Below are 26,076 nucleotides of genomic sequence, written 5' to 3'. Positions count from 1 at the left end.
TAATTTCAAATAAAGTACTCTAAAATAGGAAACTGTATAGTGTAATACAATGGCATGTTTTTTGACATAGGAGTAACATAAAGGAAGTTGTATTCCAGTTTGGTAGAACATTGCAATTTGCAGTAGTTTGAACGACGACATAATAAATGGAATGGGAATGGACCAAAAATGATACGTTTATTTCATTCCGGCAATGAAAATGGTTTGGAAGTTCTTAAATTTCATATTTATTAGTAACATTTATAATGTATAGTGAATCAGTATATTTAAAAATAATTTCGTTGTTGCATATTATTTTAAAAAAAAAATGTTATATTTATTATTTTTTTTTAAAACTTCAACCGGTTTTATGTTCAAAATTTGATTACATTAAGTAATCAATTAGTTTTATAGTTTTAGTAGTATATAAAAGTAATGATCTAATTGTCAAATCACAAATAAGATATTTTGTAGGTAATAATGATTATCTCTTTCCCTATTGTGTTCCCTACATATCACAACAGTTTCCATAGAAATACAAAGCTTAACAATCAATCGGCTTTCACCTACTCATCGTCGGAAAGAGAAAGCAACAAAAGGTACGATTCAAACTAATGTTTTTCACATAACCTAGAGGTTTACTTCAATCAGTGTTAGGGATTTGCAATATATATTTGACGATTTTTAATAAACCGATTTGTTCTTTTATATACAACATATAGATTTTACCGGCAATATCTTCGTAGTTTCATCAAGTTATATAGATTTCCGTTTTGGCTGAGCGAAAACAAATGCTTTCTCATCTTAATCTGCCGTTATTGTTTCAGGATTTGGTTTTTTTTTGTTTGTTTTATCGGTTAGGTCAATTTAGGGTTTCGATTTGATATTGATTGTCGTTTGGGAATTATTATTATTATTGACTGATTCTTTTTTGAACATCTATTATTGTTTGTTTTAGTTTTTATTGTCAGGATCATTGTTCTTATGTATATAAGTTTGGAATAAGTGTTACACACAAATGTTTTTAAATTTGGGGGTTTTTCAAAAATCGATATGTTATATGATAAGAAACATCTAATCTTTACGGTTATAATTGTATGTAGTCAATGGCGCGTTCCTCAACTGAAAGAAAGAAACACAACAAAGAAACGGAAGTCATAATGCTAACAGATTCGGAGTCAGACGAATCTTTCACTTCCGAAGAGTTCGACTGGGACGCACCAGAACCAAATCTCATTTTCATGCCCTCATCCTGTACACGTTTTGTAAGTATTTATATTGATGATTTGTGTAGTAACTTTACTGTTGTTGTTATATGGTGTCCTTATTGCATTTATCATTACCGTATGTATACTTGTTTGGCATTTTTTAGCGGATACCAGTAAAAGTTGCAAGAGCCATGGGAATTGATCGATGCGGAAAGGTGACCATTGAAAACATGCGTGGTGTGGAAACAAATCTGAAGGTCACGGGTGAACCAAAAAGAGCAAAAAAGAAAAATCGGTTTAGTGTATTGGGGTGGCCAGCATGGGTTCGTGAAAACAACATCAAGATGGGTTATCTTTGCGTTTTAGAGTGGTATGAAGACATGCCGACACTCTTTGTTAGGGATGTAATCGAAGAATAATGGGGTTATTAACTTAGATCAAAACCGTTCAACCATTGTATATGGTAATTTTGTCTAACTAACGGTTTTGGCAATAAGTATATAGGTGTGTAGGACTGGTTTTTTAGGAAGTTGTTAACTGTTTTGTTGATGTTAGCTGTTGGAACATAAGTTGATACCATTTTGGCCTATGTTATATGTTTAAATATTGTGGTAAATGTATCCTGTTGGAATGCTACTTTAAATATAATGGTCCTCTATCTAGTACAACATCAATATTTGATATTATCAAGTTGTTAGAGACAAAAGGTTTTGCTATTTAAATATTTACGACGCAATCGTGGTCACATTATCTTCATCAATGCATGTAACTTTAAAACTATTAGTTGATGGTACGTTCCTTTCATAATAATAATTAATTTTCAACTATTACCTGAACATACATTCCTCAAAGCGTTAGAATGTATTTGTAGAGACCGATTTTTCCGAGAATCCAAAAAGATTTTTCGTTGTCTTCGCCTCTCTTTGGCTTCCTTATCCGTATCAGGATTGGGAACTAATAAGAATATTAATATTACATTTTAGAAAGAATGAATATAAAGGAAACTACTATACCAACATATTAAAAGGATTATGCATATATGAGTGAATTATATGTATACCATTAGTGATGTTTGAAAATGGAATCCTTGACAGGCAAGCTGCAACGTCAATAATAAAAGCATACAAAAAATAGTATATGTAAATTGTTTGAGCCATGTATCTAACTAATAATCAGTAAACTTAAATATATTCAAAATGCTACCCCTTGAATTGTTTGTATTGCAAGGTTGATTGACGAAAGACGAAGACTCAATCTTTGACCTTTTCGATGTGAGTATAACTGTAAATAGGTTCATAAAAAATTAACCAACTTGATCGCGGAATTGATACTTTATTTTGATAAATCAATGAAATGGCACTTACGGTTTCCAATGTTCTCTTTCTGTACATCTTTTAATGAAGAAGACATGCTTTCATTTTTTGATCTTTTTGACATCAGCGGAAATGTGATTCAGGTTAGCGCAATAAGAAGAAGAAGAAGATACAATTGTAAACTATATAAGCCTGAAGTAAACCAACAAACTATAGGGTTACATAGAACACGAAATAGTAGTTTTCGTTCAATATAAATAGTGCTTTACATAATTATGGAAACAATTTAATACGAAATCAAGTTTAATTGCAAAAAAATTTCTTGATTTATGTTTGATTACTTATTCCAAATTTAAAATTCCCTATAGTTTGACCTTTCCAAGAATAGTTTTTGTATTTTTGGAATGCTTTGAATTACAAAAATCAATTACAGTATGTTGATTATATCATAAATACTAAACGAAAGTATGAAATCAATTGTCAGTTGAAACTTTGACAATTGACTCCTAACTAATATATTTAAGAGTATAGCATTGTTGAATATTGTTATACATTTCTAGTTATAGAATTATAGAACCAAACATAAAGTTAAACACTAAACATATACACAAAAGTAAGTTAACATACCAAAGTCCACAACAGAAATAAGTGCATACGGTTACATGTTCAAAGGATAGTTAACATAACATAGACCCAACAGTTGTTGTAAAGAGAGTTAATGAAAGTTCGTTGCACGATGGCTTAGACATGTCGGACATTTTTTAAGATAACGGTTTTCTTTGAATTCACATAAGTGAAATCAAGCATGTCGCCGTCATTCAAGTTATTCTCGGCCATAAAGACAGGCCAGTCGATGACTGAATAGCGTAGAGCTTTTCCGTTCCTTTCCGGTTTGACTTCGTAAGTAGTAACTTGGCCCTGCATGTTTTCAATGTTCAAAGTATGAAGCTTCTTTTTAAAGCCAGCGCGCTTTGAAACCCCGACCGGAAGACGCTGCACGTAAAAATGTTTATTTACCAGTTTACATCTTAGTTTTCCAATACTAAGGATAAAAAATGTAAATGTAAATATTTATTTAGCAAAGATCTTACCAGCCTGTATTCTCCTTTACGGGTAAAGTTCAAAACTTTTTGATCTTCAGGAATAGTGTTTTGTGCGCAACTGTCTCCATCTAAACGCTTCTTATACTTCGAACTACCAACCGAGTCTATGTTTTCCTTTGCCTTTATGATTGAAAAAAATGATATCTTTAAAACGAATGCATATGGTTGTTAACAGACCTTATTTTTTCCTTTGCCTTTACAAAGTGAAAAAACAATATCTTCAAAACAACACCATATTGTCGTTAACGACATAATATTAGTTGTATGAATCTATAAACTTACATCTTCCGTGTGAGATTGAGATCCTTGAGATATAAAGGCCTTGGAAGTACATTGAACTTCATGTTGTTTAACCTTACTTGTATTTCCACTTCCCTCAATGGTGATAGTATCTTTTTGCGGAATACAACTATCCTGTTACAAAGCAACATTTTAAACTTTTAAATATAATGTACATTTATCGATGTTACACCAAATAGCATATAATTATTATGTATAAACATACATTTATAAAAAAATACGATTACCTGGTGGACATTTGGTTCTTCATGTGAAAAAAAGAAACCATATTCTTTACGTAAGGCCTAAAAAAGACATATGCAATATAATAACGTCATTATAACCAATAATCAGAAATGTGTTTATAGTTAATATTACTTTACCTCATCTACTGTCTGAACAAACTGAACACGAGATATTTCTATAACCTCGTCATCGGAATGGTCTGCCATTATTAACACAACCAGCAACTGAACTGAAAATATAGTTAAGTGTTAATGAGCATTACAAATATTATCAAATATACATATAGATTAATCTTAATCAAATTTCTAGACAAATGAATATTTACATTGAATGATGCAGTTTTGGAATCCATATACTACAAAATTATAGATATTTTTATAAATAAAACCGTTTCAAACAATGTAACAGCAATATAAAAAAAAAAAAACATGACATAAAACTTTTCGATAACAGCATATATTTGTATAAGGTTCAAGACATAGAACATACATTCATCACCTGTAATAGAAAACATTATACATAGACATTCATCGGCTCTATACATCAACATTCATCGGCTAAAAACCCTAAAATATTCATCGGCTCTATACAGTACAATGAAAAGAGAAAACATCAAAAACTAACAAATTATCTCAAAAAAACATAGAACATACATTCATCACCTGTAATAAAAACATTATACATAGACATTCATCGGCTCTATACATCAACATTCATCGGCTAAAAACCCTAAAATATACATCGGCTCTATACAGTACAATGAAAAGAGAAAACATCAAAAACTAACAAATTATCTCAAAAAAACAGATTAGATGACTAAGAGATAAGATTTCGAAACACGAAACAGAGAAAGAATCATACTTATGAACAAACTTCATGAAAAAACTAAAGCAAAATACAGAAACAATCAAAAATTGAGAATTACCGTTGAAGATTTAGATGAATATTCGATGAAGAAGATGAAGATCAAAACCTTTTATTGGTTTGCGTGAAGGTTAAAGTTGAAGATAGTTACTTCTTTGAAACACAGATTCGGTTGATTTTCCAAAGTATGTAAACATTGCTTTTGATTGATTCCTTGGTATAAATAAAAAGAAATAATAAAGGTTGATTGATTAGATATTAAAGGTGTTATCATGAAGTTATGTTACCAATGCCCATAATTTCTTTGGAAATATGATTACCCTACCTTATGTTGAAAGAAATCCGAATATGATAGCTTTTTTTAAAAATATGTAATTATAGTACATATACAAAAATAAGAAGATTTTAAAATGTCATGACAAACAAATGGAATCGAGTAGATGATTAGTTAGTTAATGTGTGTTAATTTTATTAATACTAATCTAATACGAATTTTGTATAATAATATCCAGTAATTGAACATGTAAAAGATTATGGTTTAAAATAGGATGTTACCATAAAATGTGAAAGTTTTGAAATAATTATGTGAGAATATTATGATTAACTATAAAAAAGTGTTTCCAAATTTAAATAATCGTATTTCTTCATACTATGTAGTTATATTTATTTTTTATTTTTGGTATGATATCAATTAGAATAATCAAATCACGGATAATATTATAGAAACAACATTATATTTATGTGAAATGTTTATATACAAAAACCAATGTTCACAAATTATAAAACGTGTATTATAAATCGGAAAAAAAAACGTCCATTTAAATAAAGTGGGAAGGACAGAGTTTATGTTAAATTTGCAAAAGTCTAATACATTTCAAATATATGGAACAACTACTATCATATATATCCAACGCAGATATAAGTAAAAAATATTTAATTAATATCATCAAATAACACGGCATTTTAACATCTCATTGAAAGGTTTTAAAAAGTATATATATAAATAAGTAAAAGAATGCCATGTAACATGAAATAATAAACGGATCATTTAAAGATACAATCACATGGAATAGATGATCGAATATTAGAACCAATAAGATGTGATTCCGGAATGGTAGGCGAAAAAATGATGCTAGACAAATCCGTTGATCTCAAAATGTTTCCTGCAAATTATATTATAAATTTTTAAACATAGAATTCTGTCATCTAAAATGTTAAGATACAAAATAAAACTAACTAAAAAACTTACTGGTGTTCCAATAAACCAACTTGACCCGAGCAACGAAAATTATAGATTTTTTTTCTATATTCATTCGAGTTGTAACGTATCCCAAACCTCTCATGTCATACAATTCCATTTCAATAACATGGCCTCTGTTATATTTTATTTTATAGTTAAATAATAAGTTTGAGATAATGTTTATTCACCAAAAGAGTTGACTTACGTGAAATCTTGTAGGAATAACCTAAACATGTGTTTGTGTTTGTCTCTTTCGCCACATATTATTCGTCCAACAACATCTACATAAGGTAAAACTACTAACATAATTATTCAAATAAATGAAAAAAAATTTATTATATTAACTAATACATAACAAATACAGTTAAAGTTAAACAACATGTAAGCATCAAAGTAGAAAGATATTGAACTTACCAACCATATACCTTTCACGTCTTCTGTCATGAGCTAATGTTTTAATACATGGTGTCAACGGGTAGAAAATAAAACCTTTAGGAGGGTCAACTAAAAAAGGTGTTACTTTTGAAAATTCATTAAATACGATCTTTTTGTTTGTAGAGACAATGATGTAGCCTTCATATCTTGGATATTCATGATAAATAAGATTTTCGGTTTTGAATTGGGACAGAGTATATACACCACCAACCATCTTACTAAAGGGGTATAGGTTATAACACTTGTAAGGCACAATTGCTACAATCTTCTGCCTCTAAACAAAGTCATGTAAAAGGATATTCAATAAATTATAGGTAAAAGTAATGTATAAGTCGAAAGTTTAGTAAACATGTTATGACGTTACCTGTTGGTCGAGTAGCACAATAATCAATCTGTCTAAGTCTTTGTCATGCCATACAAATTCAAAGCTGACAAAGATAATAGAATACCATACACCATCTTCTTTAAAGTCAGAAAACAAATCAACGCATTCCACTTGTGTCGTTTCCTTCATTTAAAAAAGACATAATTTAAAAAAAAAAAAAAATAGCATAACAAAGATAAAAAATCTAGGAAAATGTTAACAACACAACCAATGACATACATGCGAAAATGTAAAAGGAACATCTCTTATTAATAAACTTTCCACGACAGAAAAGGATAAAAACTCAAAAGTTCAAACACGGGTACCATTAATAGGTTTTACGAAAAAACAAACAAACAATCCACGTAAAAATAAAAACCAATGAGATGCTCAAAACATTCTTAGGTGGAACAAACTACTTTTCAACCTTGGGAATCAGTAATCCCACGGTCACACCATCATCATCGACAACCTCCTTGCCAGATTTACGGGGTTTTGTAGAGGACTGCGAAGATATCACATCATCATCATAGAGGCTGTCCAAATTCCGCTTAAGGTCGTTTTCCAGGACACGAATTGAGGTACCGCTGAGATCTTCATCGGGTGTTTTAAAAATGTCTCTATTAAAATTTGAAACAGGTGTCTCATTGGCTTTCGTACGGGAGACAGAATCCTTAAAAAAAGGGAAAACAAAAAACGCTTAAAAAAATAGAAATTTTAACTAACGACCAGACAGAAATAACACACATTTACGGCTACCTCATCTGATGCTTTCATGTCAGAGCTAAGAACATTCACACGTTCATCGTCAACAGGCTGAAATATGAAATATAATATTAGTTATATAATTCGTTTTGATATATAAAATATAACAAAACATCAGTGCTTAGGTTTTCAAGTACCTGAATGACATCAAAGATTTTATCTAGTTCGGCAATGACAGTTCGATTGTCTGTTAATTTTGAAACAGAGTAACCATCCGATTTGTGTTTTATGTTGAAAGGACTGATGGATATCTTGAATGCAAACTTCCTGTTGAGTAGAGCGTTGAGTTCTTGCGGAAAATGTCCTTCGTTAGCTAACTGGCGAGTAATATAAAGAACATAATAATTTAGTCAAATAGCGAATGTAAGGATAAGTAACTAATAATAGTCGACAGCTGTAAAACATAAGAACACAATATAACGTACATCAAGGTTCTTATCCAACAACTGACTCGCGTTAACCTTCAACAACTTAAGCACCTCACGCTCAAATAGGGTGAGCGTCACAATCCCTGTACAATCCTGAACACGTATCGGAACCCTGATCCTGAAACATGTTAATTATAAGTGACACAACAATAACGGAATGCATAAACATCAAAATAATCAATTGATATGTAAAGTAATAATACCTCGGAACGGAGTACACAGTCTTACTGTTACAGCCATCGTCCTTACACTCAAGAACCACAATTTCTTCAAAACCATCGGAACCATCTTCTTTTTCTTTTGAAATTGTTTTTGTGGTGACCGATCGATTACAATTTCTGCATGCATTGTAAAACCAAGAATCCTCGGAAGCAAAACTCTTTATAGTTCCGACAATAATTACAAACTTCTTCTGTACAAAATGATATTACAAATGACGTGTTAATGCTATGTGAAGTAAAAAAACATTGAAAATGTTATACGTTTAGTACCTCGGAGATCTGATTTAAAGCTCCAATAGTACTGAACTCAAATTCCGAAAGATACTCTTCATTAGGATCTTTTATTCTTGATGCACTCAATCCAGAAAAGGTGGAAGACTTTTCGGGGGTAATGTTTGAGAGGAACCTAACAACACCATAAATTGAACATTATTTATGAAGCCAATATAAAAGTGTTGGTGAGGTGATGTTAAAACATACCTCTCCTTAAATGTTAAAATGTCATCAATTTCAGCGTTGATCAACACGCGAGTCACAGTGTAGAGATTTGAAACATAAACATACCCTGTTAGTAATCACAAAATTATAAAATTCATTATGATGTACAATTGATAACATCATATTGTTTAATTATAAGTACATTTTATGAAAACGTAGGATCATACCTCCCCAAAACCTGTATTTTCCGAATTGAACAATTACAACGACATTTTTTTCATTTTGGTTGTCCCTTTCAAAATCCAAAATCTGTTCAGCATAAGCATCCCAAAGAGTAACATATATTTGCTTCCCTCTATGCAAATTAATAAGAAAAACCAAAAAATTATAACAGGACTGAATGAGTTAGATATAGTTTGTAGAAACATAAAGGATAACAAACTCTAAGTCCTGAAGCATGAATGTTAGCTTCTTTTCTTGTTTCCCGTCTTTGGTATCCTCTTTTAGATCATAAGGAAAACTCTTAACGACAAAACCAATTACGTCTACAAATAAAAAAAACATTTACATAAAATTATATGTAACATAAATTAAAAAACATATCGGTATTGTATATTAAAAAAAAATGAACATACCAATGGGACTTCTAAAGGACTTTTTGTCGTCAGTATGGTCTTCAACAATAGAACTAAATGGAGAGAAGTCGAATCCCCACTCAGAACCAACAGGTTCATCACAGACCGTAACTACTGCGTTGCTGTTTAGATTAATCTTGGTGGATTCATGAACATACTTCACTTTCTGTCGATTCTCGCCTAATGAAGGATTACGGATGAACAAACATTGCTTCTCCTTCAACAATTGTTCATACTCTCTTGCAGTATTGGCTAAGACAAATGCTTGAACTTTCGTACCCTGATGTATACAATAAGTAAACAATTAAATCCAAATAAAGAACGTAAAATAATATGTATATGAAGTATCAGTATAAACAATTTTATGTAGACTTACTTCTTCGTCCATTAAAATCATATCATAGCAATAAACCTTTCGAGAATCATTGAAGGCTGGTCGACTCCATAGTCTGACAATGCGAACTTTGATGGTATAGTCATCCTGGTTGAGATTCAAATTTTTCAGCAACGTGATGGCTGGTTGTTCCATGCTACGAAGAATACAAAAAATGAAGAAATGAAACGGAAATATAAAATGAGACAAACATAAATAACATTTACATTTACAATACTAAGTATACTAATTAGAAACCTATATGAAATATCTATTGAAAGTCAAGGGAAACTCTTACAATCAGGATGAGTGAATGATAATTTTTGTTTAGAATGAATAAAATAAGTAGTGAATGAAAATGTCTGTCGAAATGGGTATTTATGCTAACATATTATTTTTGGTCATTATGTTTTCCTTAAATACATAAACAATAAAAATGTGTACAATCAATTAAGAAGTTGAATTGAGAATTATATTCAATCAATGAATTGGGAATTATATTCAATCAATTTATCATATTAAATGAAATTACAATCAATACCATATTTCTAGTTCCAATTTGAATTCCGGAAACTCAGCAAATCATACCTAAAATATTACGATATAACTAAATTAAAGTTTCATATACGAAATTTATAAAAACATTCATGTTAGTGTTGTACAACATAATAAGTATTGGATTTTTTCCATAGACATTGTACTTTATTTTGTAAATATGATATGTATTTAAGGAAATTATTCGATTAAACATACCTGCAGGAGCCTTCCAATATGGTTATTAAACTCAGACTTCATTATCTTTATTTGTAGTGTAACTATTAAAAAAATAAATATAAAATAATTTAGTTCAGGGCCTAAATAACGACTCGCCAACAGATAAAATAATAAAAGTTAATTCAAAAAATAAATATCAGTTGTTCGACTAAACTTACATTTGTTTACTCAAGTGTAACAAAGACCTGAAAGTTAATAGTTAACGTCTCTAATTATAAATATGGACATTTGGAACCGTTAATAGGTGTTTTATATTGAATCGGACAGTATAAGGGAAGGTATTATATGGCAGCTGGAAATGTGACCTTAAAGGAATCATATGTAAGTCGGCTTATAATGAACGTAACAATTTGTGGTAGTAATATTCTGGCATATTTTACTTTTAGAAGAATAATAAGCTATTATGTTTCTCAGGTGGATGCTGGATATAGGTACCAATTACGTGGGGAATAATGGTTTTTTTGTAAACAAACGATCAGCAATGTTCATGTTACTGTTAATGTTAATGATGATATCTTAATATTAATTCTTAATATGATAATATATCTATTTATTTGTATCCTTATTAGTATTTTATATATCATGTTTTATCAATCATACATGTAGTGGGAATACAAAACTACTAAACACGTAGAGTAACATTCTCACGCATGTCATATACATATGGTTTAAATAACATTTAATTTATTAAAATAATATAAAAGTTTGAAATTCATAAAGAAAACCAAAGTTAAAATATAAGATAAAATTCAAAGGCAAAAAACATGCCGTAATTGTCTTATAACTAATAACTCTCTTAAAACTACTCGGTAGGCTTAACGTAGGGTACAACCCTCACAACACTCAAAACCTGATCATTTTCATCAAAGGAAAAGTGAACCTGGTCACGGACGTTAATCCGAGCGGCTTTCATGAACTTCTTCCAAGAGGTTAAAGCGTATCGAAAAGCAGTCTTGCCTTTTCTTTCACGCCTTTCACGTCTGGTCCCGTTTGTAATCTGGATTGGCGGATCAAGATGCAAAAATCTAACGGTCAAATCCTTTAAACCTTCATGAAGTCTAGCCATGCGTGAAACAGGATCAGGAATCCTCTGTATTGTTGTAAATAACAAAAACGAATGTTTATTAAGTAAAAATTGGATAGAATTTGTGTTTTACCTGTATGTAAAAATGAATTTAAAACTTACAAAATGATCTTCACCAGCCATACGGACGAACTTTCTTACACCAGAATGTATTTCTTCGTAATTTTCATTTTCAACATCAACTGGAGCAACTTCAGCCTGCAAAATAGATGTATAACAGAAATTAAATTAACAGGTCAAAAAGATTTAATTATGTACGAATATGAAACATACCTCATCGATCTCTACATCCGATAAATCCATTTGAAGACCGTTTTTCCCAAATATTTTTAAATGGAAAAAGTTACCAAAAGATTTTGTAAAAAACATAAAACAACCATCTTTCAACTCTAATTGACTAACAATTACGTCAATACCAACAGAAAAACCTACTTTCCCGTCAATTGTCTCAATGAGAACGTTAAACGTGTTGTTGTCTGTAGTTACAGTAGAGACTATATCATTTGACGAATAATCATAGTGTTTTGGCAGGATACATTCAGGAATGACCTGTGGGAATGATAAAAAGAAATTAGCAAATAAGTAAATTTAACATATGTATAATAATCTAATACATCAATACAATATTTAATTAAAAATATATATATAAGTAATCGTACATAAAATTGAGTTGATGGAGGGAGCAGATACGTCCAAAAAGTGGTATGACTAACACCATCAACGAAAGCTGTTAACTTAAACGTAGTACAATCTACGGGATTAAATAGTACCAAACACCCAATGGTTAGTCGTAAATGTTCAACCACATTGGACCAACCGTGGAAAAAGAATATCTTTCCTTTAGCAGCGCTTAATCCAACATTAAATTGTCGGCCATCATCAGTGTGTATAACAACATTCGTAGGACATTTATACACACCCCATAGTTCCGATGCAGCGTCATCTGGAATACACTGTAATAACAAAAGAAAATAATTTATAAATAAAAAAAAAACTTTAACAATTTATATAAAGTACAACAAACTGTACTTCATGAACAGATAAAGAAAAATATAACTTATGTAATAGTTTGTAATTTACCATAATAAATTCGTCTGCTTTATTCATGTGCCTACAAAAGCAGGGTCCTCGGAAACTGATTTAACGATTGAAATGTTAATAAAGTGTAAAACGTTAAGGTTAACATGAGGAATAAAAAATGATACCAAAAGACAAATTATATGAATGAATTACCTAGATGAAGTATCAGCTATATATAATAGATTGGAATATTTAAAATAAATCGATAAAATTATGAAATAAGATTTTGGGTTTTATCTTTTATGCAACAAAAAGCTTGTCGAGGCACAATAAGGTTAGGAAACCCCATTCTACGATGACCATATGGTTCACCGCATACATACATTGCCATTAAAATTTTCTTTTACAATTTTTTATTAAATTGTTTCAAATGTTTTTGTAGTATATAAACGAGTTTGAATCATGAAGAAAGAATAGAGAGGCTCAAGGGAGATCAAAGTGTTTTGTTTAAGCTTGATTAATGTAACTACTTGTTAGGAAGCTTTTTTTGAACACCATTTAGTAACAACAGGGGAGGCTCTAAGGAGGGGCAATGTGGACGTTCGGCCGAGGCACGTTTTCTTCAAGGGGCACAAAAATTTTAAAAATTCCTGGTTATATATAGATGCGAATGATCGTTCGGTAAAACTTAGATGATTTTCTTTTGTATCTAACCTGTTCAAAGTGAAAAAGAAATATAAAAATATGATAGGTTGATTCTTGATTTACAGTAACATATATGATAGCTTGATTCTCGGTTAGCTATTAGCCTACTATGGTATGTCATACACTCATTCTAATAACATGATTTTGCTAATTTCTATGTTTATTTCTATAACTTTAATGGTCGTTTAAAAAAATTAGTTTACATTATTTAATTTGTTAAGGCCTTAGGGTAAGGGGCATATCTTTTTTGGCTCGACCAGCAACTAAATCCTCAAGACCGTCTCTGAGTAACAATTTACCCCTCCCCTTGATAACTAATTTGGACGGTTTACCTGATGTAGCGAGTGATACGATAATGAAGAACAAATCACGTTGATTCTACGAATACTCGTGACGATCTTCCCCAAACCCTCAAAATTCAAACCAAAGGGCAAAGAATTTGAAGTGAAAATGTTATTCTCAAAATTCAAGTCTGACTATTAGAATTACATGAGAATGATATAAATAAAGACAGAAATTCGAAATGGGCCAAACCCAAGCCCAAAAAACAGATACATAAAACACGGAAAAAACATAAAAGTGTCCATAACTCTCACTAGAATGCGTTTATTGCCACGACGTGCTCCTTGTTTCAAGCTTCGAATTGACTGGTTGAACGCCTAAAACGGAGACCCGTTTATGCTCGTTTTCGTAAATCACCCTTAGAAGCTCGATCATAGGCTTTTAGAAACGTCATGACTCGATCTTCTACACTTGGCCTGTATCATTACCGTGACCACCGAAAGTAATCAAAAACTAAATGGTTGTGTGGGGTGGGGTGGGGAAGAGGTGTGTTTATACTTTAAGCACACATGCGCACCCACATAAACTTCATATATAAGACCATGTGTAGTGGTAGGGGAAGATAATGCCCCTACCCTAGGGCATTTTACGCCATGTGGCGGTCCAGTCAGCAAAGGGGCATTATTGGACGTTTTCTAAAATGGGTGTAGTGGGGATGGGGCATTATTGGGGCATTAAATAAAATAAAGAAAAAACACCTAAAAATCTTATTGGTTAACAATAAAGGAGATCAAAGATGATTGGACAAGGAGAATAGTGTTGGGCGTGCTTTAAACCACGCCAAGGGGGCTTTTTTTGAAATAAAAAAAAAACGCCCTATGTAATGGGTGTTGGGCGTTTTTGGGCGTTTTTTGTGAATTTTTTTAAAAAATAAACACCCACTACACATGGTCTAAAGCTGAGAAAAATCTTGCGGTGGAGGTGAGGGGTGATTATAAAACACTTTTTAACATGCATTGATAGATAAATTTTAAATACCTTATAAGAATTTATTTAGTGGATATCAGAGTATCAGTGGTGTAAACGAACCGAGCTCTTTGTGAGCTACTCAAGATCGAAAACTCGAATTAAGCTGAGCTTGAATAAGTTCAAGCCTTTATTAAAGCTCATTTATAAATGAGCATGAGCTTCACATATCGAGTTTGAGTAGACTCGTGAGCCCAAACGAGTTTTTTATTTATATAGTTTTTGTTTAATATTTTAACCATATATTTAAAAAAGGTTTTTTTTTTTTTTTTTTTTTTTTTTTTTTTTGTATAAAGTTATGATAAGAATGATTATAAAAATATACAAATAAAACAACTAAGTAATTAGTAAACAATAAATTAGCCGGGCGTGATCTGAACTCAAAATTGAAAAACTTCTAAACAAACTGAGTTCAAACTCGAGCTCTCTTAAGTTAACTGAGCCGAGCTCAAACCTAAGTAAGCTCAGGCTTTGGCTAGATTGGTTTACACCCCGCTACTAATATCTTCTACCATTTTTAAGTTAATTCTAAAGTTCCTGGGCCGGATCAAGATTTTAGGCTTTGAATGTTGTAGAAGATAAGTTGATTCTAAAATTCATGGGCCGGATCAAGATTTTAGGCTTTGAATGTTGTAGAAGACTGATTACTTATTTTACTTGGGAGGAACATGATTGAGAAGATGACGGAAGAAGAAATGATCTTGAGTCAATCGTGAGAGGTTGGTGGGTTGAAATTTTCAACCTTAACCTGAAATATATTTTTATTCATGTCATGTTGAACTTATTTAATTTGTGTTTCGTGTTGACCCGTTTAATGTTTGTTTTGTGAATGCGAGTAATAACTAGTGACTTGGTATCATTTTACACAATCAATTACTTTGATCCAAATGAAACTTTTTATAATTGTGTGGTTTAACCAGTGTTGTAGAAATCGGATTAGGCGGCCGATTAATCGGCGCCTAGGCGCTGATCGGAGATCGGAGGTCTACCGCCCGGATTATCCTGAACTGGTTAACTTAGGCGGTAAAAGTCAAAATCGGACTAGTCCGTAAAAAAAACAGGTCAAAATTGGATCATAATGGGTCAAAATCAGACCAAATCTATCGAGTGGAATGAGTTTTACCTCGATTCGAACCAAAATCAGACCTGCATCCGTATCTATTGTTCAAAATCGAACCCCATTGAAGTAATAATTGTTTCGATGAAGGGAATTTGAGGATTAGGGTTTGTGCTTTGTTTTCGTATCTGATGAACGATGAAGATTTGCAAAAGAGCGACGTGATGAACGTGGGTAAGGGATTAGGTTTTATTATGTTTGGGTTTTCTAACATTTAACACCTCTCTATCTTTCACTAATTTACATATCTTTCTCAAACTTGTATATTTATATATAAAATGTATAAAATTAACTCTATATTTTTATAAATTTGCAAAATTATATATAAAAAGTCCAATCTGATTAATCCCTATTAATCCCTAGACGGTACCTCTGTTGTTGCAGTCATCTGTCGTCTTCGTCTTATGTCGAGTCTCGGGTTTGTTGAAGATCCAATCAAGCATGACATCACAGATGACATCAGGAATCAAGAATTTGAAGGTTGGCTGTTTGAATGAAGGTTGGCCGTTTGAAGTCAGAGGGTTCCGTTTGAAATGATGTTGCTCGTTTGAGAGTGGGTTCCGTTTGAGAGTCACTCGTTTGAATGATTTAGTGATCGTTTGAGCATGTTCAAACGGTCAGGGTTAGTCTATAAATAGATCTCAAACGATGACATTTGTAATGATTCGAAAATTTGATACCGAGGTGCTGCCGGTATTTCCTCTCATTGTAAACGTTGTTTATTGAATGAAAAAGAGGATTAAAGTGATTTTCTAGCTGTTTTCAAGTTCGTTTCTTAGTTTCCGCCTCTGAAACGGATTAGAGCTCTTCCGAACGACTCATTCAGGTCGTAAAACCGATCCTACAATTGGTATCAAAGCTCAGGACGAGGAGTTCTTGCCATATTCAGCTTGAAAATCTGATTTTCTACACCTTCTTTCTTAAAATTGATATTTTTCACGGTTAAAATCGGCTCAAATTTTTACACAGTGTTCGGATTTGACATTTGACAAACCCTTGAAAGTTTCAGCTTAAATCTCAACGTAAAAATGGTGAAAATTGACTAAAACTGATGTCCGTTTGAACGAGAATAGTGCCTGTCCGTTTGAAACTGCCCAGTCGTTTGAGCTGATCGTTTGAAAATTACATGACCGTTTGAAGTTTGGTTCCCATCGTTTGAAAACTGCTGTCCAATCGTTTGAAATTAGAACCTATCGTTTGAAATCAGATCTGTCCGTTTGAAAGACATTCTGTCGTTTGAAAAGTAATTCTGTCGTTTGAAATCATATCAGACCGTTTGAAAACTTCTTGACCGCTTGAGATAAGATCCTGTCGTTTGAAATTTGTCTGACCGTTTGAAGTTGTGTGCGTTTGAGAAAGTATTCTGTTTATCATGGATTCTGAGTTTTATAACGCTTTTGCAACACCGATGTCAGTGACTCAAAGTGCTATGATTGAAAATGAAACCGGAACATCTCAGAAACCACCCAAACTCATGGATATTGATGACTATAACGTGTGGTATGAACGTTTTGGAAATTGGGTCGAGGCTTATCATCTAGATGCGTAGGTGTTGGTGCAGTTGTCTGTCGACTACATCTTCGTTCGAGTCTTAGAATAGGATTGATTGTAAAATGTACGAAATACGAGAAATTGTGAGAATTGTATAGGTTTAGATGGTTGGATCGCTCATATGGACCATTAGGGTTTGGACCGCTCGAACGGTCATATGCTGGACCGCTCGAACGGTCGAGCGACATAATGTTGGACCGCTCATGTGTCAATAGCTATGGACAACTCGAGTGACTACTTGGACCGCTTATTGGGCCTGTCCAATAAGCGGTTCCAGAACACTATATATAGCCCTAGGAGCGATCTCAGATGTAACAGTTGGAGAAATCGTGCCGAAGTGCTGCCGGTGCGAGATTCAAAGTGTAATCAGTGTTAAATCAATAAAACAAGTAGTTAAAGTGATCTGCATGCTATTTCTACCTTAGTTTCTTGTTATTCCGCACCTGAAACCAAGGAGAAAGCCTCTGAACGACTCATTCGGGTCAGAATACGATCCTACAGTAGGAACACACTGAAGAGCCATATGTTAAGCCCACAAAGAACGATGTTGTGAATGGTACTCCGTTAACACTTAGAGAGATGAGTACTGCAGATAAAAAGAAATATCGAGATGAGAAATTGATGGTGAGTCTGCTTCAGCAAGCGATAAAAGAAGATATTTTGATACTGCTTCAGCATGATGGAACTGCACATTCGATTTGGACAGAGTTGGAAGCAAAGTTTACTGGAAGTGACGATATGCTTAGGAATAAGATGTCTCTCATGAAAAAGGAATTTGATTTATTTAGGGGATTGAAAAATGAAAGTACCAAGCAAATAATTGATAGATATTGTAACTTGGTGAGAAATATGACGAAACTTGGTGTTAAGAAAGATACTGATGAATTGGTTGGAAACTTGCAGATGCGCTACCATATGAAACATGGGGAACATTTCTGATGATGCTGCGGTCAAACAAAACAGATTATAAAAAAATGACACTGGGAGATTTTATCAAGCATCTGGAAGCTCAGGAGATGGAGCAGAGGAAGATCGCTAGAATGAAAAACTATGATGGAGAACAGGATATCAGTTTGTACTATAAGAGTGGTGCTACTGATTCTACAAAGTATTCTCCTAAGATCAAAACTGCTTACAGTGTTAAAGATTCTCCTGAGAAGAAGGCATCTCAAGGATCAAACAGCACAAGATTTTCATCATACGATCCTAATATCTCTGTAACAAAGAATGGTAGAAAACTTCAGTGTAACATTGTGTTAAATATTGAAAATGATCAAGAATACACTGAAGAAATTGCAAAAAATCAAATGTCTTTGTTAGGGATGATTTTAGAGTCTTATAGTTGCTTTGTTGCAGGAAAGATCGGAAATCCAATGCTCACGAAAGAGGATTACGATCAAATCGATGCTGAGGAAATGGAATTGATGGATATCAAATGGTGTATGGCGAGTGTGATGAGACGTGCTGAAAAGTTTAAACAAATTACAGGCCATGATGATTTTCGTGATGCAAACGTTTCAGGGAGAAGGGGCATTTCAAGAGGGAGTGCAAAAACCGTGAAGCTACTGGAGCCCAGAATCCTTTTGGAAACAACGACTATCACAAGAAGGCTATCTATCATCAAATCACACCACCAGCACAGCAACAGGCACAAACAGCTAATGGGAGAGATGTGGTTGATAGAAAGGCATGTGTTGTTAGTCAGGGAAAATATGATAATTTTACCTGGGAAAAGTATCTTCCGAAAGACAGCAAAGTGTGTTTGGCTGAACAAGATGATGAAAAGTTGGCTGAAGGTTTTACTTGGGATGATTTTTGTCCGGATCAAGATCTCATGGCCAAAGAGATGTCTAAAAACACTTCTCATGCTTTCTTTGCTAATGCTTATGATTTGAAATGTGCAGAAAGGTGCAGAAAAGTCATGGAAGCTGCTGAAGAAAGACGAAGGAAGAACAAAGAAGAGGAAGAAGAGGAAGAGAGATTGAAGACCGAAGCGAAAGCTGAGAAAAGAAGAAGAGCTGAGTTTTTACAATCAAGCAGAAGTGTCAAAGAAGTTCCAGAATATGAAGTGAAGATTGATGCAGAACGAGTTGAAGTTTCTGAAAAGTGCATGAACTGTGATTCGTTAATCAAACAAAACAATGAGTTGTTGCACAATATTCACAAGTTGAAAGAATCGTATGATACAATGAACAGAGAAATCAACAAATATACTGATTCGAGTGGTGAACAAGCAATGGCGATGAATACTTTGAAAGTAGCATATCTTAGACAGTTGGATGATGCTAACTTTCATATCAAAAAATGTGCTGATTTAGAATTGGAGCTGGCAACACAGAAGATAGAGACTGAGAAAGTTAAAAAGTTGTTAAACAGTTACTCATGTTCTTCTTTTGTTGTTGACAGGATTTATCCCGTAGTGGAGAATTTGAAGACGTTTGAAGAAATGAAAATGTCTGAAGAAGAGAAAGCTGTGACTGAAGATGAAGGAAAAGTGAAATCTTCTGGTAAGAAATCAAGTGTGGTCTATAATAGATGTCCACCCCAGGTCGAAAATGGATTTATGCCTCGAAATCCAAATTCTGAAAGAGTCAATAAAGCAATTAATTTGCAATGGGAGTCTGGACCGTCGGATAACTTGCCAGAAAATATCGATGTCACGTATACGTCATCCGACACTGATCATGAGTCAAAGTTGATAAAAAGTGTGGTCGATCAAGTGTTAGACAAAGATGACAGTGAAGAGTCAAATATGGAGTACAAATCCAAGTCAAAGTCTGAGTCCGATACGTCAAAGTCAACAGTAAAAAAGGACAAACGGGTTTATGATAAAGAATTTTTACTTTCGAAATCTAATTTGAATGATGAATCGGTCAAAGTGGCATATACTTTAAAAGGTTCTGACAAATTATATTCTGATGAGAGTTTTCCAATAAGAAGTGTCAGATTTGAAATGATTCAAAAGGTTTTCAAAATAACAGAAATTAATATTTCTGAAATAAAAGATTTAAATCTTTCCGGAAAACCTAAACAATACACTTCAAGAGTTCAACAAAGAATTAACAAGAAAATGGGTTACCATTGTGGTTATAATTTCCAAAAGAAATCAAACCATAATCGTAATTTCAAAAAGAAAGGTCTTGGTTTTGTTCCACCGAAAAACTATAAAAATGAAAAAGTTTATAAACCAAAAACTGTGTTTGTTTCAGGGAAAACGTCAGAGGATGAGAAAGAACAATCATTCAGAAAGCAGACGAATCAGGAATTCCTTGCCAAGAAGCAAGACGAATTGAAGAAAAATGATGTTTCAAAGAAAATTGAAAAGAGAACCTGTTTTCAGTGTAAAGCTGTTGGTCATGTTGCTAAGGATTGTCCAAAGACATTCAGACCAAAACAGGAAGTCTCTGGTAATTTGAAAGAGAAAGTTGTCGATAACACTAAACTTTCAACCCGAAAATTCACAGGCTTTGAAAATTCAATTTTTGAAAAAAGAGAATGTTCAAAGAGTGTTTTGAAAAGAAAAGAAAATGTAATAAATCAAAAATGGGTTGTTAAAGGTTCAGGTTACAGTTCTGGTAATGAATCTGATTCCACAAAATCAGAGGAGCCATGTGTTGTGAAGAAGGTTGAAAGAAAAGTTCCAATTATGAATGATGAAAATTTTCCACCGTTGCGTGTTGAAAATTTTATGAAGAAAGTTGGAAAAGTCGAAATTTCAAATCAATTTTATTCTGACAAGAAGAAATTTGATGTTGAAAAGACTTTCAACGGAAATGTGAAACGTATTTTTGGTAACATGGTCAATGGTAAGGCCAAAGGTGTTGAAGAATTTTACGCTGCCAAAAGAGGAGTTCACAGGTCCGTTAAAAGTAAAGATGAAGAAGAAATTGTTACACCCAAGGAAGGTCAAGCTTGGGTGGATATATTTTTCAAAGAATAAAAACCTGACTTGCCGGAGATCCCAAGTTGGTAATCGTGGATCATGAATCGGCATCTTTCTTAATCTGTGTTTAAGGTATTGCAGGACTTGCCGGAACTCCCAGGTTTGTAAGCGTGGAGTAGGAATCGGCACCTTGAGAATTCAACCAACAGATGGTAATTGGTTGAAAAACAGGTTTGAGTTGTATGTTTGTGATTATTATAAGTGGTTCAGAATTTGAACTAGGTTGATCTTACAAGTGGTTAAATCAAGGTCATTAAATTGAACTTGAGTTAACTATCATTCATAAAATTGGCAAACAATGTGATGATTTGATCCCAAATTTTACAAGTGGTAAAATCAACAAAACTTATTTTCTGGAAAAACCATTCTGATTAAAACAAACTTAAGTGTTTTGAAATCATTATGGGAAAATAGTTTGTTGTGAGGGGGAGTTCTGATTGTTTAAGCCAAACGGATGAAGAATTGAAGCGATTTGATATCAGTTGTCATGTTCTGTACAGTTTGTTTTCAATTTTCATTAGATGTATTTGAATTTTAGGGGGAGTAAGAATTTTTAGAAAATCCAAAAATATCAGAAAATTTGAAAAAGACAAAAACATGATAAAACTGAAAAATGAGTTTTTGTTGCATAAAAGAGGAAATGATAGTACATCAGTGGACTATCATGACACGCTAAAGAAATGTATAGTCAAAAATGTGATAAACAATCTTACTGTGGATGTGTCAGTAGGTTTTCGCACATTTAGTAAACTGTAACGAGATATAAACCTAAAATCAATGACACGCTAAAGAAATGTATAGTCAAAAATGTGATAAACAATCTTACTGTGGATGTGTCAGTAGGTTTTCACACATTTAGTAAACTGTAATGAGATATAAACCTAAAATCAAACTTGCTTATTCTGTGAGTTAACAAAACTGCTTGGATATATAGGTAACCCCTGAAATCTTGTTTGAAAGGTCCCGTATTCTGAGATACTAGGTCTTTATACTCAGTGATATCTGGGGTAATATCCCGGGACTTCTGCTGTATGGAAATACTGACCTAGTCCCCGGATAATGCTTTCTGCAAAAAGCTTTGAAATATAAGCTCGCCCTCAGCAAGCTGATGAAACAATAAAATTGATAGTCGCTGTTGTTGTAACAAAAGATCCTCTAAAGGGGACCCACCAAAAGTCGAAGCCGTCATCTCTCTGCGTATACGGAAGTATCGACCTGAGCTCTCACGGCCCTCACACATAACCCCTTTACAGATATCAGATGTGGTATACTCACCTGTAAGACTGAATATTGGGATCTGGATACGGGAGTATATTCGAGTAGTGGGACACACGGATAAGTTTAAGTATCTAAGACACTAATTGCGTATCTCGAAACAGTTGAAATCTGTGAGAAAATTTAAGAGGACAAACATACTGACAATCTAGGTAAATTGTTCAGAACATAAAATGTAATCAAGATTAATGGTGTTGGTGATATGTCTCAAAAACTGATATGATCCTCTTGCACGAACTCACAAAAATATTGTCTGTAAATATTTCGTTTCTGCATTTACTTCTATTCAAAAATTCAAAAAGATTTTTGGTGTGTTTTAGCATAAATCTTGAAAAATTCAAAAAGATTTTCGACAACTGATATTGAAAAGCAGATTTTCAAAATTCCGAGTGCTAAACATGATGAGCAATATTTGAGGGGGAGTGTTTGTTTGGAATTTAATGTTTTCATAATCTAACCCTAAAATGGTTCATCTGGTTGGAAGATCTGTAATTGTTTTGATAGAGAGTCTGTATAGTGCGAGTGTTTACATTTGAAATATGTATGTGAGAGAAATTTACTTTGAGGTAGAGTTTTTGCAGGATAGGATGAAAAGTTGCTAGTCGGAAAGCCAGACAACGATCCTAAAGCTGATGATGCTGATGATCTGAAGAAATGCCAGCATATCGCAAGGGGGAGTCTGAAGACCTGCAAGAAAAGACTGAGAGTGAAGCTTAGAGACAGATTAAGACTAAAGATTGTGAAGACTCGACATTTAAGACTCGTCAACATCTGAGGGGGAGTCTGTTGGTGCAGTCATCTGTCGTGTTCGTCTTTTGTTGAGTCTCGGGTTTGTTGAAGATTCAATCAAGCATGACATCACAGATGACATCAGGAATCAAGAATTTGAAGGTTGGCTGTTTGAATGAAGGTTGGCCGTTTGAAGTCAGAGGGTTCTGTTTGAAATGATGTTGCTCGTTTGAGATTGGGTTCCGTTTGAGAGTCACTCGTTTGAATGATTTAGTGATCGTTTGAGCATGTTCAAACGGTCAGGGTTAGTCTATAAATAGATCTCAAACGATGACATTTGTAATGATTCGAAAATTTGATACCGAGGTGCTGCCGGTATTTCCTCTCATTGTAAACGTTGTTTATTGAATGAAAAAGAGGATTAAAGTGATTTTCTAGCTGTTTTCAAGTTCGTTTCTTAGTTTCCGCCTCTGAAACGGATTAGAGCTCTTCCGAACGACTCATTCAGGTCGTAAAACCGATCCTACAACCTCACCGTCCGACTAGCGCCTAGCGACTTCTACAACATTGGGTTTAACTAATTGTTATACTTTCTTCATCTCTCGTTCCTAATTTCAAACTTGAGTTTATATATTTAACTTTTTTTTGAAAGATAAATTTCATTCAGCAAAACGCCACAAACGACCCTCAAAACGTTTATATATTTAGCTTGATAATTAAAGAAGCGTATGTTATGATTGGAGAATCAGTGTCAAGTTACAAAATAAATATGTTGAAATTGAAAAGTTGATAAAATGGTTTAAAAGAAAAAAAACAATTTCACCTTTAAAATTAATAGTTGGATGAAAAAAAAAAAACAAAATATTTAATTTACATAAATTAACACTTTTAATATTTAAAATCCAAGTATAATCAATTTTGAAAACCCTTAAACATGTTGATGGGTTAACTCACTTTTTGACCGGTGTATTTAGGTTAACCTATTTATTAAATATATTGTGTTTGGGTTGTGCTATTTAATAAAATAGATTATCTTAATCGACTCGACACCTATATTCTTCTAGGGTCGTGTTCGGGTCATATCACATAGGCTAAGTTTGGAGGAATAGATAATATTATTAATATATAATAATGCTTTAATTTGGAAGAATAAAAAATATAAATATTTAAAGAACTCCTAAAATTATATTTGGAAATATTTTAATTTAAAGAACCTAAAATTGTAACTGAATTATATGATGATATTAATTTACTTAAACAATAATAATCAAGCATGAGTTTGATGACATTTGCATATCTTAAACTAATTAATTAATATATTTAAACTTCTTGTACTCGATTTTTATTGAAAAAAATAAATAAAAAAATACAAAAGTAATATATCTAACCCAAAAGTCAATGTAAAGAACTTTCAAAGTGAAATAGATTTGGTGGAAAAACAAATATACCGACATCTTGATAAACCCCTGTAGTTAGAAACGAAAAAAAAAAAAAAACATTTACACCCCCTTTTTACTTGACTTAGGCTCCTAACGTACCATGCTTTTGTATAAAGAAAATTACGACACTGATACTCTGTGTTTGCATAAATATACGCTTTTTAATCACTTCATACAAAATTGTATGTAATTCACATGTTTATTTTTACACCCGTAGTGAGGCAAGATTCGTTTACTACATCCAAAAACTATACCAATATATTCATGTGTTTGAAACATAACTCTATGCTTCACTCGCGATGCACTTCACAATCTACTTCTTCGCTACCTACTTCTTCATTACATATTTGTTTCCTACGTAAAGAGCTATTGAACATGAAGTGATCAGTCATCTTGATCTAACAAACTTCGCTAGATATGTGACGTCTGTAACTTGAAATAACATAATAATTTTTTTGTAGTGTTTCATAAAGATAGATTAACACATAATTATTACAAAAATATCATTATTGATTACTTATATGATTGATAGAGATTGATTTATAAAAAAGTGGCATGTTAAAGACATAAAAAACAATTAGTATATTACATCACCCCATAACAAACAACGACACTTTCTAATCCTCTTGGCTTATCAATTAATACAAAACAAAGTCAGATCTGGACAAGCAGGCATTAGCTCATGTGAACTAATCCTTATGTGTATGACATGATTAGATTAGCCATCTCCTTTAACAATAAGCTAACTACCCTAGATTTGACTTAGCCCACCCCTCAACTAGAGTTTGGGTCAACTGGTAGCATCCCACCATGTGCACCCAACTCAAAATAAAACATGTGTCCACATCTTACATTAATATTATGATGTTAATCCCATTACAAACCAAGATTTCTTTCGCTATTCCATTTAATTGCCAATAAAACCCGATGACTTAAAGTGAAAAACCACATACATTGTTTACAATTCCATGTGATATGTTTATATGTGAAGAGACCAAGTGGAAATATCCATACCCGACTAAGGGGACCGTGCTCTTAGGATCCCACAAACACAAAGATTACATGAACGTCGGTGGATATTGTTGAAAATTTTAGTGAAAGAGTGTATTTTCACTGACTTTGTACAAAATCTAGTATTTGTAATTATTATTAATTTAATTAATTGTTAAATAACGGGTTCTTGATCTCTTGCTAAGTGTCCAAAATGAAGCAAAGCTAAATGAGATATTAATGCTTAAAG

General features: G+C 32.9%; 2 protein-coding genes across 2 annotated transcripts; one reads left to right on the top strand and one right to left on the bottom strand.

Moving 5' to 3' along the window:
- The first annotated feature begins 1,109 nt into the window (after positions 1-1,109).
- LOC118488046 lies at positions 1,110-1,781 on the top strand. Its single transcript, XM_035985095.1, has 2 exons — positions 1,110-1,244; positions 1,352-1,781. The coding sequence occupies exons 1-2, from the start codon at positions 1,140-1,142 to the stop codon at positions 1,604-1,606; spliced, it is 360 nt and encodes a 119-aa protein (XP_035840988.1). The 5' UTR covers positions 1,110-1,139; the 3' UTR covers positions 1,607-1,781.
- A 1,381-nt stretch (positions 1,782-3,162) lies between these two features.
- Positions 3,163-4,085, bottom strand: LOC110918159. The gene is made up of 4 exons (XM_035985709.1): positions 4,059-4,085; positions 3,886-4,017; positions 3,592-3,723; positions 3,163-3,493 (listed from the first exon to the last, which is right to left on the bottom strand). The coding sequence occupies exons 1-4, from the start codon at positions 4,083-4,085 to the stop codon at positions 3,242-3,244; spliced, it is 543 nt and encodes a 180-aa protein (XP_035841602.1). The 3' UTR covers positions 3,163-3,241.
- Between the last annotated feature and the right edge of the window lie 21,991 nt (positions 4,086-26,076).

This window comes from Helianthus annuus, chromosome 16 (assembly GCF_002127325.2).
Source record: "Helianthus annuus cultivar XRQ/B chromosome 16, HanXRQr2.0-SUNRISE, whole genome shotgun sequence".
Classification (NCBI taxonomy): domain Eukaryota; kingdom Viridiplantae; phylum Streptophyta; class Magnoliopsida; order Asterales; family Asteraceae; genus Helianthus; species Helianthus annuus.
Note: the sequence above shows the minus strand (reverse complement) of the source record. Positions and strands in the feature narration are given on the sequence as shown.